The sequence below is a fragment of the Schistosoma mansoni genome, assembly GCF_000237925.1.
Source record: "Schistosoma mansoni, WGS project CABG00000000 data, supercontig 0196, strain Puerto Rico, whole genome shotgun sequence".
In the NCBI taxonomy this organism is placed as follows: domain Eukaryota; kingdom Metazoa; phylum Platyhelminthes; class Trematoda; order Strigeidida; family Schistosomatidae; genus Schistosoma; species Schistosoma mansoni.
Window position 1 is genome coordinate 371,370 of NW_017386073.1, and position 17,123 is coordinate 388,492.

General features: G+C 31.4%; 1 protein-coding gene across 1 annotated transcript in view; it reads right to left on the reverse strand.

Annotated features, from left to right (window-relative positions):
- The window catches only part of Smp_169150 (transient receptor potential channel,putative), a gene marked incomplete at both ends in the record, with an annotated part of 100,970 nt that overhangs the window by 61,935 nt on the left and 21,912 nt on the right, over nt 1-17,123 (reverse strand). The window contains 5 exons of the mRNA XM_018793843.1: nt 2,386-2,570; nt 3,196-3,402; nt 5,739-5,982; nt 6,706-6,873; nt 15,978-16,151. Of these exons, the coding sequence (XP_018647121.1) occupies nt 2,386-2,570; nt 3,196-3,402; nt 5,739-5,982; nt 6,706-6,873; nt 15,978-16,151 (978 nt within the window). The remainder of the gene's footprint in view (nt 1-2,385; nt 2,571-3,195; nt 3,403-5,738; nt 5,983-6,705; nt 6,874-15,977; nt 16,152-17,123) is intronic.

Genomic DNA, 17,123 nt, shown 5'->3' on the forward strand with positions numbered 1-17,123 from the left:
TAAAGGTCGTTGGTGGGTCAATGAACAGTCACTTCTGAAGTCTTACGTCAGGACAAACCAGCTATTCAATATTCCCCAATTTTCAGTATAGTTTGAAGTAGGATCAGTCACGGATGTTTATGTTTAAATACTTTTTGTGTAAGAGGTAGAGAAAAATAGTGGTATTTAACTAGTTATTGATCACGTTTCAAGCGATTCAATACATAGCATTAGATTTTAAAATATATACAATAGTTATGTTCAAAATGATATGGTGATTAACATATTTCAGACAATTATATGAATAATTAGGATTGAAATGGTTTGGATTATTTTGTCATTGATATTTTTGACTGAAATTTGATCAGCCTTGTTTAGCATATGAACATCCTATGAGGACTGCCTTGATATAGCCATTATGACACAAGTTGATATGAAATAGATTGAATGTGTCTAGAAGTGGAATCCAGGATATTCGTTTCGTCCTGTTTTCGGACTTAATAACTGGACATGCCTTATGTGCCAAACAGGACGAAACTCGAGTTCTGGATTTTACTGCTCACAATATTAAATTTATTCTACATAAACTATATGAATAATAATAGATGAAAACTTAATTTTACTACAGGTGATGCTTTAATAGCCTGTCAAACAATATTTGATCATTTCAATCACAAAATGTTTATTAGAACACCAGATAGATGTTCCTTCTTTAGCCGTGCAAAATCGTTATATTGACGGGAAAAAACATCTAGGAACGACAAGTTGAATGATTTCAAGAAACTTCATATGGTAACGTATTACTTTTTTAAGTGTTCATATTACTGTGCTGAGTCATAACGATATATTGAAGATATTTGATTATTAAATACTAATTTGACGGTATGGTTAATGAAGTATGAAAATTACAATGTTTCAAAAATGAAATAGCAGGTTTACAGGTAGTCAGTCAACAGATAAATTAACCTAATCCTAATGAATGCAGTCGAATTGGGATAGCCAACCCTCATTGATCATAGTTTTATTGATGGACAACAGTTATAAAACGTCAAATCAATATTTCAAGCACTCAGATCATGAGCTGTCGATGATTAAATGATTGTTGTACGCGGTATCATATTCTAAATACCCATAGAAGGAACATTAGTGGTAGTTGACGTTTCATTAGTTAAATATGTTAAAAGAACAATTTAAGAATATAGTAAATCATAACAAACATGTAGAGTACTTTTTAGTTTACAATTATCTATTTCTTTGTCTCATTAACCAGTAAACTGAATCTGTGTTCAATAAGTTGATAATTTTTTGAGTTAGATATTCCAAAACGTACATATATTTGTGAAATCCTTAATATGCTTTTCTATTGATTTAACAAAATATCTAGCTACATAATAGAAATATAATGTAATGTTTATGTGTTAGAATGGAGTGTACAAATTCAAAGTTCTATTTTAAGAACATTTTGCCCTCTGAAATTAGAATCAAACTATCAGAATTTGCAAATTGTAAAATTAAATTATTAGTTGTAAAATCAGTATTCCCTGTTTTTAATTTAAAATCAGTTTGAATATACTACACTCAATTTATGACAAATTACATGGAATATTTTAAATTGGTGAATGAAAGCAAACTTGTCGTAATTACCTGCTAAGTGACCGATCGTGAAACCGTGTCTTAAAATTGTTCATGTTCCAAACAGCATTTCGTCATAATTACGCATATATTCAAAATATGTTTTACATATCTTTTTTAGATAAAGCGATTCTGTAGAGATCCGTTTAATTTTTAGGCTATATTCACCAGAAATTGCTCTCAACTTAGATGCCATTGAAAATCAAGAATCACTGGCTTCATTTTGTCCTAGTATTGGACGCCTAAGCAGTTTACATACAAGGTTTCACCTAGACTGAAATAAATAAGCCTTTAACATGATACTTCAACGTTATGGGTTCGGTGCTTGGCGGGATCATGGGTGTGCACTATTGAGGAGTGCCATACTAGGGCGAAATAACTTTTCAATCCTCCTTGGTTTTCAGGGGTTTTATAACTGAGATCAACCTGTTCGTGCACATATGTTTTGTTTATTATAAAAAGTGTAATTTTTTCCCGACTAGCTGTTGTTTATCTCATGATATCTTCTCATTGATAAATTTTGTATTATTATTTCGAATTTTCATTATTCGTTCATAATTCAAATCATTTAAAACAATAGATCGTATTATTATGAATGTATAATATTTCACCTTCATCAAACACTCTGTTCAATAAACGACAATATAATTAAAGCTTAACATTTTAATCTTGCCTTAGACTGCTAGAATTTTTTCAATTTTATTCTTCTTCAATTAGAAAAAATAAAATCATTCACTAAAATTTTTTCATTTGTTTGATTATTTGTTAACATACCAATAAATATAGAACCATAAATCGTGTAATATCTGTTAGCATTCTGGTAAATGAAATTTGCAATGGACCCAGTGCTTCAAAAGCTGGCATCAAATATGTGGTACGAGCAAAACTAACTACATTAGCTACTGCAAACATAACATCTGATACAATTTCAGGATCATCATATTTCCAACGAAATCGGGCTAATAATAAAGAAAAAAGGATAGGAGAGTAATTCAGTAAAATGAATGAAATATTGTATTTAAAAAAAGATGTCAGTATGAAGGTTGCAGATAACGGTAGATTTAATTGAGGTCATGAACTGATCTAAGGTAGACTACTATTCAAAAACCTGAAAGCCCTGAACAGCTCTTTTCTTTTTAAAATGGGATTCCCCGGAATTACTTATTCACTACTCATTAAAGACAATAGAAGTTGCTTGTGAATGAATTAAAGTCAGACATGTACACCATTGTATTCCTGCTTAGCGGTCTGGAGGTTAAGTATTCGCTTGCGAGACCGAAGGTCATGAGTCCTATTCCCGGTTGTTGAGTTGTGAATGTGAACTATTGAGAATTCCCATATTAGAATGAAACGGTCGTTTAGTGCTTCCAGGTTTTTAATGATGAGTTCAAAATCTAAACTATAAATAATTATCTAATACCAAACAAAACGTTTTTTATTCTCATAACTTTAAATAGAAAAAGTGTTAACAACATTTTAATAAACACTAAAACAAGAAAAAAATCTTACACGCTGTAATAAAATAACTTTTATCATGATGACATGACTGTGTCCAATTTTGTACCATTTGATGTACTAAGATACTATTATTTGTTTGCAATAAAAAATTCACTTGAGTTGTTGCATTAAAGAATAAATCTGATTCACGTACCCATCGGTCAACAATTATACGTAATGTGTAAGAACCAATATACATGGATAATATACAAAAATTTAGTAAATTATATGCATTACATATATAAGACCTGAATCCTGCAAAGTAGATATGCTTAATATCAGCAAGTAGTAGTCCTATTAAACAATAAAAAGACAAGTAGACAATATGAAATAGATAATTCATTAGAAGATACAATTAAGTAAATAAGTCAGCTAACCAGTTAGTCATTAAAACATAGCAAGATAATTGAATAATGTTATTTAAATAGCGCCCATTTTTAAATGGAATTTATATTAAATCGGGTTACTATTGATAAAAATCAGGAATTAAGAGAGAACTCTTTTTCTTCTTGTATAGGTGACGAATACCCCTGACCCCATAGGGAGATCGAATCCGGGAAATTTTACTTTTGCTACAAAACAGTAATGGTCATTATTTCTTAACTAATACCAGCATACTCAAGTGTTTACTTTCAGCAAGTAGACAACACATTTGAATGAGGCTAGAACAATATAAGTTAGATAAATTCACTCTCGAAATACTCTCACATGGCCATGCGTAATATAGCCTCTGCCAGGGATGTCCTACTCATTGCCTTCTCGTGACATTACTGTTGTTTACGAAAGTGAGAGGACGAAAAGCGAATGTCCGGTGCTTTAACCGGGTTGGTGGACACGGATAGTCCACCTAGGGGAGTTGGAAAACCCTGATTCCAAACCAATGGTGCACATGGGCTCCAGTATCGTGAAGGAACAAATGGCGTATGAACCAATTGTTGGTCACCTGCTACCATGGGAATGCATCGCCTCACGATGCTCCACTGACTTGTGGATCAGACTTTTAGGTCGAAGGCTCGGGGTGTGGCCCCCTCAGAAAACCACCTGCTTTAGTTTGGGCACTTCAGCAGTATCACAGCAGTATCAGCCCTCATACAAATCTCATTTGATTTGTGTGGCGTATATGTATCTGGTGCTTCCTTGTACCAATATTTATGTGTATAAATAAATAAATAAGATAAATTCACACGTGTGTAGAGTGATCTTATTTAAGTACCCAAATAACTGAGTGAAATACAAATACTAAAATAAAATATCGCCAGGAACATTGGCACGCAGACTAAAGTTTAATTTTATATAGTTGAGATCATGAGTCAATTGAAGCTAGACCACCGTGTAAAACCTGAAAGCACTGGACGGCCGTTTTGTCCTATTATGGGACTCCTCAGCAGTGCGCATCCACGATCCCGCCTTGCAAGATTCTAACACAGGACCTACCAGTTTCGCTCAAGAGCGCTTAACCGATAGACCACTGAGCCAGTATCCAACCGTGTTAATGTCCAGCTTCAACCGATCCACGAAATTCAGCAACCATTCACCAATGTCACCAGTAAGTTGATATCTCCCAACAGACCTGGCTGAACTCCACTGGTTACTAGTTGAAATCATGAGTTCATTGAAGCTAGACTGCAAGTTTAATTTGTTTGTAACATGATAAAACGGTAATCAAAGACAAGCATCTTGGATAATAATGCAAGAATATTTTTAAAAGAAATTAATTTATTAAATTAACTTCTCTTGTGTTTGAGTTTATGATAATGTGTGTAACTGGATGCATAAATTTACAAAAAGAAAGTAGACGTGCAATTTCTAAGTGAAATCATTTTAATAAAAACTCAATGTTCCACCTTTTTAATTTTTTGCTGTTTAATTAAAATGATTTTTATTGTGAAACTTATGTATTTGGAGCAGTGAATACACTGGGATTATCTAACTACTTATTATTCATCTGAGTGTTTTGTTGCCTTAGTTACTCTCACGTATCAACATAACTAGACGATGCTTTGAAAACCTAAATTGACCGAATTTTTTACCATACATTTCTGTTTTATAATTCTAATTGGTAAAGGACCCTGAGATATTTGTCCCTATGATTAACAGCTGAATGTAGCTAAAATGGGTTTATTATGATCGAAAAGTAATGGAATAGTAACTTTGGCTTTGTATAATTTTACCGCAAATATGACATAAATTAAATTTCTTCTTATCAAACAAACGTGTAGAACTATACAACAGGGTAGTGTAATAATTTATTAAAAGTCATAGGTTTCTAGTGTCATCTATAGGGGAAGATTTGCAACTAAGATATATGTTTATGACAATGTTGAGTTCCATGATGATTCAATTAAAGAGCTTCCATGATCATTCAAGACAATACCATCAGTGTCTGCCTTTCGAGTTGGTTACATCATAACCTAATTGACAGAATTTGACCATCACTAAAGATTGACTACTGCTAAAGTAGATCTGAAGCTCATTGGTTCGATGTCATGCACTATATACACTTTTGAGAAATCTATCCTTATTTTTTCAATATTTTTCCTACCATAGTTCTTTAGTGATGATTTAGTCACAGGTTTATTGTTAATAAGTGTATATTCCTTTTAGACGAAAAAAACTGTTCAATTACTTACCGGCTACCCATAATACAATACATATTTGGACATGTGTTATAATTGCTTTAGATGGTCGAAAGTTTTTTTGTACCCATTGTCGTATTGTTTCTTCATCCCCAGTACCAAGCATTTGTTCGTCTAATAATGCATCATAATTTTCTTCTAAACGGAATGTTGCTGCAGCAAGTAATATTAAAAACAAAAAATGGGATACAACATGAGTTGCAAATTTAGCTGCTGGACATCGCATTGAACGAGCAATCTGTTTTTTATAAAAGAAGAGAAAAATAGTTGGAAATATGTACAATCTGTAGTTCATAATGTAATTTTTACATTTATTAATGCAATTTTGTTTTATGAATTATCAAGTTGTAACATTCGTAACTTTATATTAAAATCGAAAATTTCTCATTTTGATTCAGCTCTCTATATGTAATGATTTACAGGTGATTTTTTTTGAGAATGTGAGACGATTTACTACAATCTGTCTGTGAAACGAACTCACTATCACCGATAATTTAATTCCATTTGGTGCTGTCGTACAAATGCTTACTCGAGAGGCTATAAAATTTTAAATTTCTGCCGTCATGGAGAAAAAATGATAAGGTTGAATGTATCAAACGTTCAGCTCATCCTATGTTGACTGTATATTACACGTGAATGAATTCTAGCTCTAAATTCCTAATTCCAAACAAGAATATATGTGGGAAACTCTAAAAACGTTCTCCACGTCCTCATAAGGCTTTGTGAGGATGGCTGTTATTTTGTCTGTTTCCCTCAAAATCTTCATTTACAACTCTGGCCTAAAGGTCAAGCACACTGAGGGTGGGGATGTGGGCTGCCTAGGAGTCCTATACTAGAATAAAATAAAAATCCAGTATTTGGTAATGTTCAACAGTTGTCGAATTAAAATCAATTTATAATACAAATTTTAAAGGAAAAGTAACATGAAATGAAAATCAAAGATAAGTAGTTTATCACGTACATTCGAGGTAGGTAGTATAATGTATATTAAACAGAACAGTGGAAGCAACGGTGTAGCAGCTATGGAAAGACCAATTTTCCTAATTAATGACCATGATTGAAGAAAAGCTGTTTCTGATCCATACCATATACTAGTAAGATATTGTTGACAGTTCGGATGAGCAACAAACTGGCCGTGGTTGGGGGGTTAAGGTAAGGGGAAATAAGAAAAAAACGAAAAACAAATTGAAAACAGGTTATTATTCCTATCAACTTGGCGCTTAAACCCATTATTAATAATAATTGGTATATATGAATAAATTTTGAATACACCTCAACAACTAAAATGAATTGAAGACAGTTATTGAAAAAATTAATTAATTCTTAATTTTTATGTTGCTGAATGTCTGTTGATTCACTACTGATTATCCGTTCTTTCATTCAAACTGACTGATTCTATTAATGTAAACTATTTTCCTTTATTGATCAAATTGTAAATAATAATATTCAAATAGTTAACGGGAGCAATATCTAACTAGTCGAAGTTGAAAATAGTTTACGCTAGAGATAAAGATCAGTCGGAGAATTATTGTAAATCATGATAGTATTCGACTGATGTTTCGATTTAAGTTCAGATTTTACCGCAACGCTTGGTAATAATTAGCTTGCAGGTCAATTTTGTAAAATATTGCTGTGAAGCTTTTATACTTTGCATCAAGGAACTTTAAAGTGATACATTAACACACTAATTGAATAAGATTACTATCGTTGTATATTTTTAATTCAAAAAGGTTGAAATTTTGAACTAACGATTTCCACTTCAGTGACCCAATTAGTATATGTTTTACACAAAATTTAAATTGCTCATATCCGATCCAAAATATTAGTGTGGATTTACAATAATAAGGATTTAAATGTTTCTCGGTTTCCACTGATTCTCACTGTGATGTCATTAATATTGCGAACCATGCTTAACCATGTGCTCTCTGCAGATTTTGAAGTTTGAATGATAGTGATAGACTATTTATTCAATACTATAAATTTTTGTTACAGTACGAAATTCTCAGTACCACTAGTGGAATATTGTAATAAATTTCTTCTCAGAATAAATTCAGTGTGTATCTTCTAAATGTTGGAACGATCAATACAAATAACTTAATAAAATAGTTCATTCAACAGTAGTTTCATAAAATAATTAAACTAATACGAATTATGATTAGTTACTTAAATGTTTAAACCATCGTGAAATCTATTAGCAACAAACAAAAATGAGTATTCATTAAAAAAAGAATTAAGCTTTATAATGATACATTGTGTACATGATAGGATTTGTAATAAATCTTCATGTTTTATTTATCATTGATCAATCAGTGCACCTTACCACCTCCATGAAACTAATTTTGAACAACTATTGTTAAGTAAAGTTATTATGAAGACCTTTCATTGAAAGATGAATGTGTTCAAACATTTCCTTGCATATTTTTGAAATCTCATTACCAATTCTTTTTTCTGCAAAAAATATTCTCAATCAAATAATCTAATACGTTTGGTTTTCTCAAATTCATTGAAGCGAAAAATCTTGTTAAACTGTCTGACTCTAACAATTATCATGATCACCTTCCATTTTAATGTAATGAACAGTCCAATTGATACATATGAAATCAACAGAGCTTTATATATGTCATATTGTTATATATATATATATATATTGTTATATAACTGGGTGGACTAGGCAGTAGCAGGGCCGATACGCAATCAAGACTGCTCGTACGTATTTTATGTATCATTTGCGTCCGATCAATAAATTCGCTCCTTCTCTAATTGCACGTTCATATATATTACGAGTTCACACGATATAACAACTGGCGACGGGGTAAAAAAAAATGGCGCAAACTTCCGATCAATTTCAGTTGCTAATCCAGAGACAAGAGCAGCGTTTTAAAAAGAGTCAGTTGGATTTCATTGACAAGTTACACGCGAAGCTGCTGAATCACCCATGCTTTGGGGGTGCAACGGAAGTTGACGCATTGATTTCTAAATTGCGTACAGAACTGGAAGTCGATTGCAGAACAAATGAATATGCAGAGGAAAGCCTCAATGAATCCGCGAAAAACAGTAATTTAAATGCAGCAGTAGCAGTCCTACATGATCAGCCCAGTAGTCCGGTACTGTCTGTTTCAGAGACATGCCCTATACATGGTCCAAGTCCTATTAACCCTGAAAACGGACGTGCAAACAGTGGATCAACCTGTTTACAGAAAGACAATGTCTTGCTAAATGCTCATGAAATTGCTGCAGTACCCGCCCACGAAGAAACGGGAAACAAAGCGAGCAGTATAGTGGATGCAGTGGTGCCAAATGAAACTAGTCATAATGCGAAAAATGTTTCTAATGAATCTAATGATCAAGATTCTCTAATTTTTCTGCCAGATTTATATTATTTTGATGATTCATATGTTCCTGTTGAACTCTATAAAAATGGGAGAAAAATGTCAGATGCATTAAATGATAATCAAGAATCCAATACGTTTTTCATAGACACTGATTATGATTCATTATCTGCCAATGAGGTTCCAAAAAAATTCAAGCAAACTGTTTCACAAGAATCAAACGCTGGTGACCTCAAATCAATTGTCGTCGATCCTCATGATCCAGTCAGTTCTAATGGTTTCTCTGTTAAATATGACAAACATGTTCTATATAATGTCACCTTAATAGTAACTTGGCTATATGAGGATCCAACAGTCTTTCGTGGGGGAGGAGGAATTCGAGAAATTTAAAATCCGGATATCAACTCCGGATTTCTCAAAAAGGGGAGGTGTTATATCCCCCGGTGAATTACGAATGGTAACTTTTAGGTCTATTTATGGATCAATGTAATATGCCTATTTCCTATTGTACAATTATTACGTAACTGAACTATTCATATTCGTATTTCTCTTATCATTAGCTTTATTTTGACCTTTGACTTATTATCATACGATTCTTGAGTTATAATCAGTTTATTGATTACTTTGGTTTGTATAAAAACCCAGTGTGTTTGTAAATAATGATTCATATTGCCGAGGCTGTTATTTGTGTTCTGGAGTCAACTGGCTGGGATAGGCAGATAGGAAGGACCGAATAGCACCCAAGACTGCTCGTACGATTTCAAGTATCATCATTGCGCCGATCAGTAAAATCCACTCCTCTCTAATTGCACGTTCATATATATTACGAGTCCATACGTTATAACACATATTAAGTGGTATCCTGCTAAACGTTATCAAAATAACTGAATTTTCTTTGATAATAAATTTATATACGAAAATCCTAATTATTCACTTTTCATTTCTTATCATTGATTTGTTTGTTTCGAATTCTTTTTCTTTTTTCTTTTCAGTTTTGTTTACCAATAATGAAATAACAAAATACAGAAACAACAACGACGACACCAATAACAACAACGACAACTCATCAAGAGATGAAATGCTTTTGTGCAAATTTCAATAAAGTTCGTCCTATTTTAAAGAAAATATATATATATGTATAAAGAAAAGCAAAGAGAGTGAATGACTCAGTTTTTAAAAAATAGAAACTCTTAAGAACCATAATTTTATTTGTTCTGATTTCTTTATTTTCCTCTCACTTTCATTATTTCAACACGTTCTTTTCTCCTCCCGAAATAAGGTTATGCTTTAAACGATTGCCAACAACAATGCAAATAATAGTAGCGGTTGTAGTATGAAAATAGAGATATATATCTATTTAGATGGAGAAATTTTTTTAATCGTGGTATGAAGGTGTTATGTATATATATATATATATATATATATGAAATTAAGTGTCTTGAAATAACATTCGACGGAAGTGAAAACAGTCCGAATAATTACTGTTATCGTGATCACTTTGACAAACTTACAAACATTGATACATACCAGGGTAATGTATATGTGCGTACATAGAGCTACATTTGTTTATATTGATGATTTAGACTTCCAATTCTATCAAGACAGATTTACATATTATAATCATGTCCCTAAAAGTATAATTATCAGTAGTAAATTTTATCTCATTGGTTTCCTGATTTATGTTTGATAGACTTTACAAGTCATGAGGTAGTAAGCAAACAAGCAAGCAGATAATCCAATTAGTCAGCTAACTAATGAATAAACATGAACAACGTAAAACAAAGGCCAGGATATGTAAATATACAGTTAATGAACATTGATAAATTCAATCGAATTTATCTATAGAATGAAATTTAATCCTTGTTTCAAAGAAAAGTGTTTTTTTCCTTTTTCTGCATATGTGTTTATGTGTAGAAGTGAGTATTTTGTTCTAGTGGACGACTAGAAGGAACAGGGTTAGGCAGCTAATTTTATTCACTCTATTTTGAAATAATTGTCAGAAAAATAACGTCAATGATTAATCATATGATGGCAATAACAACAATGCAATCCAGAATTGAAACTTACATATGCTTATTTAAATTGCAAATCAATATATATGTTTATATGCATATATTACATAAATTAAAATTGAGTTCTAGTCAAGCAGAAAAAATAAGATATCCAATTATATTACATTAACTATGCTTTAAATAAATGTTTCTTAATTCATTATACTATATCTACATGAAGTAACATATCTGTTGAATTTCATCATATGCTATATATATTTGTTTGTGACACAGGAAGAATATTTGAGATATTATAAAAAAGAGGGAAACTAATCAGAGATTAATTCAAATTAGGTGTGATATTGAATTTAGAAAAAAATCTATTGATTAAATATAACGATTTAAACAGTTATTATTGAATATTGAATAGGTTGGATTTGTTTTCTTGAAAATAACTTTAGAGGTTTTTGTAACCATCGTAGACTGTCTAGCCTGTGGAATAATGATTTTATTAATCAGCGGAAGGGGTTTTGTGGAGATTTAGTATTTTTCATAGTTGAAAGCGTGAATGAATTGAAGCTAGACCGCCATGGAAAACCTGGAAACACTGGACGGAAGTTAGAAATTAACACCGTTGGATACCGGCTCAGTAGTCTATCGGTTAAGGGCTCCGGCTCGAGACTGGTAGGTCCTGGGTTCGAATCTCGCGAGAGCGGGTTCGTGGATGCGCACTGCTGAGAAGTCCAATAATAGGACAAAACGGCCGTCCAGTGCTTTCAGATTTTCCATGGTGGTCTAGCTTCAATTGACTCACGCTTTCAACTATGAAGAATAATGATTTGTTGTTTATTCTAATTTTGAATCTAGTTAAATTTAGTTTTAAATGATGTTTAACTTATTTTGTAGAATTAAATTAAAAAGTTAATCTTGCTAATCATATTGTTTACTAACATTAATAATGCACTTACTTTCCAGTGACGAGTTAACAATTAAATATTCAGTAACATGCAGTGGAATCTTTTCTTCGTGTCTAAATAAGTTAATGATGCTAAAGTGCTTTCAGAAGGTTGAGAATAAACTGTATAAATATTTCAATGTTGATTTTATCATCCGTCAACAGAATTTAACACCTTCAATTCACAAGAAGTCCAGAAAGCATAAAACTTACTGTTCAGTAGTAATTCATTTTGGTCATATATAAAGTGTTGATTTCGTATCTAATTTTATGTATGTTGATTGATGAAATAACATAGGTTATATTTTTATTAGAAATGAACACAAATATTCACGTTTACTTTTTTTGAGTAACTATTTTGTAAACTTTATGGTAAACGTCTATGTGTCGAAGAAATTTACATTGAAATTTTCTGAAAGTTTATTACAATTTATCAGTTACTTTCAAATCAATTAAAAAGCGATAACACCAAGCTGTTTATTTAATAGTAGTAATTACTAATTTTAATATGTTCGAAATAAGGTTTCATTCATCATAAATTGGGACACTTATTTCGTTCCACTTTAAAACTCCCCTACAGTGTAGCAAGTGTAGCAAGTGGATATTTACGGTTTATTTCAATCTGTTTAAATTCATAATTAGTAGTATACATGTGAGGATCGAGACGAATATGCCCCACACAAGTAGTTAAATAAAGTTGTTGACAGGCAGAGTAAGCAGAAGGAATGTACTCAATAGAATCAATGATTAGAAATGCGTAAATGGGAAATACTTGCATTAGAAGAAGCGGAGTTATACAAAAAAACTGAGAAAGATTTTGATCACAGAAGTTTATCTCATTGGAATGAGAAATATAAGAAGTACTACAACAAGAAAACAACTGATTATCGTTATGAGTCATGTTTGATAAAGTATCAAGCTATTGAATAACGCCATCTCTTGAAACTAAATAAGGGATTGTTGGTGGAAGGATAGATGCCAGTTTTATAAAGCATCAGTTTATACTTTGGGCAACATGTGATAAACTGAATTATTCTTGTTTTGGCACCCCGTCTCAGGGGATCGGGAATAAATTCACGACATGGCGATTGCTGTGATGATATTTGTAACACATTTAGAAGCCACCAAAACTCATGTTTTGAAATGTGAAATGCTGTCACCATACCTGAACTCCGATTCAACAAGGGGTCTATCATTCTGAGAGATATAATATTGTATGAATTTATTATTGATCACCAGCTACCATGGGATAGCACCTTCTGATTTAATTTCACTGAATTATAAATGGGACATCTATATGAAGTGCTCGGGTTATAGCCCTCTAAATAAATGACCTGCTTTGGTATGAGCGTTCAAGCAGTTTTCAACCCACTTACAAGTTTGATAATAAATAATTATGAAGAAACCCACATACATTCTCAACTTGATTACTAACTCAAAAGTTATTGCTTGTATTTTAATTCAGACGTATTGTATTTTGCAGTTGCACATTTTAATTTTTCATTTTCGTTATATTTGAAATGTATAGATTATATCTCATTTATTAGAGTTAATACAGTTTCTCAGACTAATGCTTAAAATACAACTTGATAGATAATATCTCATTAAAACCACTAAAAGAAATATTGGTTATTATATATTAATATTTGGTACAAACATTTGAGCACTATAGGAACTCAGTTGAATACCAACTCTCACAATATTTGAAATATAAGTTCTTAGTAAGTTTCTGTGACTCATTTTACAACTATAAATACATTGATAATACATTTATAAGCTTGATTTATCAAGTAAAATTTCTAATACTGATGAAATATGTCTAGTTTATCCTATGACAGGTTGACATATTGCTGTAGTGAATAACTATTATTAATGTCTTTTCATAATCTTAAATAATATTAACTATATTTGTATTAGATTAAATTTTATTTTAAAATTATTGAACAAATTAAATTGTTTAATTAATTTTTTTAACTTTTTTGATTAAAAGGAACCTCATTTTATTGAAGTTTAGTTAATTTATAAAGGGTTCTTATTAAATGCTATAGTTTACAATAATGACATGGAATGAATACGCTGTTCTCTTTTTTCTCTCTTAAAACAACGTTTGAAAATATTTTGATTATTCCATAGAAATAATTTCATAATTTAATTGGCTTTTATGATTATTAGTCAGTTGACATTTGAATATTTTTCGTGATCAGTAATATTCAGTTTACTTTGTTTTTTATATATTCAGAAGTGTTTCTTAAAATACGTTTATTCGAATGAATGTAGTATAGATCTGTGAATTTATATTTATTTACATTTATAAGATTTAATGAATAATAAAATTAAAATGAAGCAGACAATGTATGGATAATTGTTTTAATCAATGAATCATAGAAGATATGGTTTCTAATATATATATATATATATATATATATATATATATATATATATATATATAGTAATCAGGCAAATGATCACATTTATTTTATAATTATTACAGTGACCATTGTTATTATCTGACCGGTTGGTTTCACTTTTGACCTATTATTTCATTACTTGTTTCCAGCTTCATTGTTGCTACTGTGTAAGCAGATAAGGAAGCATATTCGTAAAAACTTCAATTAAGAATAAATAAACTATCTGTTTAAAAACCTCCTTAACCTTCTTTTTGTTGGAATGTCAGAGAAATTACAGTTGATGAGCTATTTTTTACTTCGCAAGGTCAGCTAGTAGATAGGGAATTTTTTTCCATTCTCTATTTTCATCTAGGAATGAGATACTTTAAAAAAGCTATGATTTGATGACCTGATTCCATATTTTATAGTTTAACAATATCTAGTGTGTAAAGCAATGCATTAATCAAGAATTTCTTGCAAACAGTTATTACTATCAATATTGATATTATACAATAAATTTGTCTTTGGTTGAAACAAGCAACCTGTTCTGTGCTATAGTTGAGAAAGATTTTTGTTTAGGAGTTTATTCATCAAAAACTTTGCCATTGTTGAGCAAAATTTAGGAAAAAATGGAAGTATAATACCTTCTGACAAAAATATTATTTTGACTTAGTGTACAGTGTATTGAAGTACAATAAAGTTACCTAAGTCTGTTACAGTAAAGTTGAAAAACTTGGAATCAGAAATTTCAAAATTAAAATACACAAACACAAAGCTGAAAATAATACTGGTACGTAATTTATCTAAAAGAATGTTTCATTTTCCAAAATAGTTTGAAAAGTGATAAGTGGGGCTGAAATGTTTCGAGTATGATTTAGTTACCCACCGAACATAAATGAAGATGGTCGTGCAATTTTGTGAATTGATTAAGGTTAGACATTAACACCAATTGATGGCAGCACAGTGATCTAGAAGCTAAGTGCCCGCGTGCGAGACCAATTTCATGGGTTCGATTTCCGCTTGCAGGGTCATGGATCCGCACTGCTGAGGAATCTTCTACTAGAATGAATCAGCAATCCAGTGCCTTTAGTCTTTAATCGTAGTCCAGCTTTATTCAGTTCATATTTTCAATCAGAGAGTGAGATTATTTGTGAAACAAATCCAGTCAATATTGATCGTGATTAGTAAGATATGTAGATTAGAAACTTTGTATTCCTTTGATGGATAGCGTAAGCTAGGAATATATGACAAGATGTATATCTCGGTCGATCTATCATAAAATAAATATATGGATAAGGTAGAACAGTAAATAAAAAAGATTTTTGGAATGTTTATGCACAGAATATGCATTTTCTTCTTCTTAATCACTTGGGTGGTAGCTCAATGAATTTTAAATGACAAACATTATGAATTGCAACCTTCGCTTGCCAGTATGTGGCAAAAACCTAAGAGTATGTTACAGTTAACAATAGATCACCATATATATATATATATATATATATATAACTTCATATAAAAAGGCGGGAAATTTTCAGATTGTTACAATTTGTTAATAATTCCAACAATGATACCTTTTTCTCCTCGAAACGTATAGCAAGTCGTAAACGACCAAGGGGATCACGGATATTTGTTCCATCTTCTAAGAAATCTGAGATAACTGCTTCAACTTCTTGTGTACCCCGACAAAGATCCATCATTTCACATGCGAAATTCATACACTTTTCAACAAGCATAAGATACTCTTTCTAGAAGAGAATGAAAGAAGACCAAATACTATCTCAACGAATAACCAAGAAATTAATATTTACGTTAAAGGAATTTCATATAAATTATTTCAAACCGTTATGCAATCAATGAACAGGTGTACAATCAGTTTGAAACTAATAACTGACTAGGCGAATTCAGACTGAGTAGTTGATAAGCAAGTCTTAATTATATGAGTAATGTGCTTGAATAAACTTCGATTTTTGATTTAGATAAGTTATATGGAACATTTATGATCATAGAATCTTTGTACAATCAAACCAGAGTCAAATACTGATCCTCAAAATCTACGGAAGAGATTCCAATACCAGGACGAAATAGTTATAGTTGACTGAGATCAGTCCGTTATACTGATTGTATCCAAAATCTGATACTGCTCTACGGCATGCTATGAGCTAACCCCTCAACTGACTTCTTGAGCGAGAAAGTGCATTGAACTACCGAATGAAATGCACAAATACTCATTTAAATGTATATACCAGTCTAATCCTTAGAAAATTGACCCCAATGAAATGCACTCGACCTTTCAAGCCACTTCTAATAGCTATCGGTTGACCTTTTGCTACTTCTGATTGGCTCACCACATCATAAACAATAAGGGATTACATCAAAAGTGAAATATCCGCCAATAATAAGGTTAATATTTTGAAGTCAAGTGGTTACTGGCACCGTTTGAGAAGCTCTCTACTTAAGTCTTACGTCAATTAACACTACTAAAAGAAATCTAGGTTAAATGGGTTTAAGAGTTGTACATAATTGTCAAAATCAAAACAACTTACATTGTATACAGTAAGAAATATCATAACAGATGAAAGTTAGTAATTTAAAAAGTTAGGTTATTACAAAATCACTACAAATCTGTCTATCTAGATTTTTGTTGTAATGATGTTAGTATTGTTTTTTTTCTTTTTATAATCCTTTTGTATATTCCTCGTCTAATAAATCAATTGACT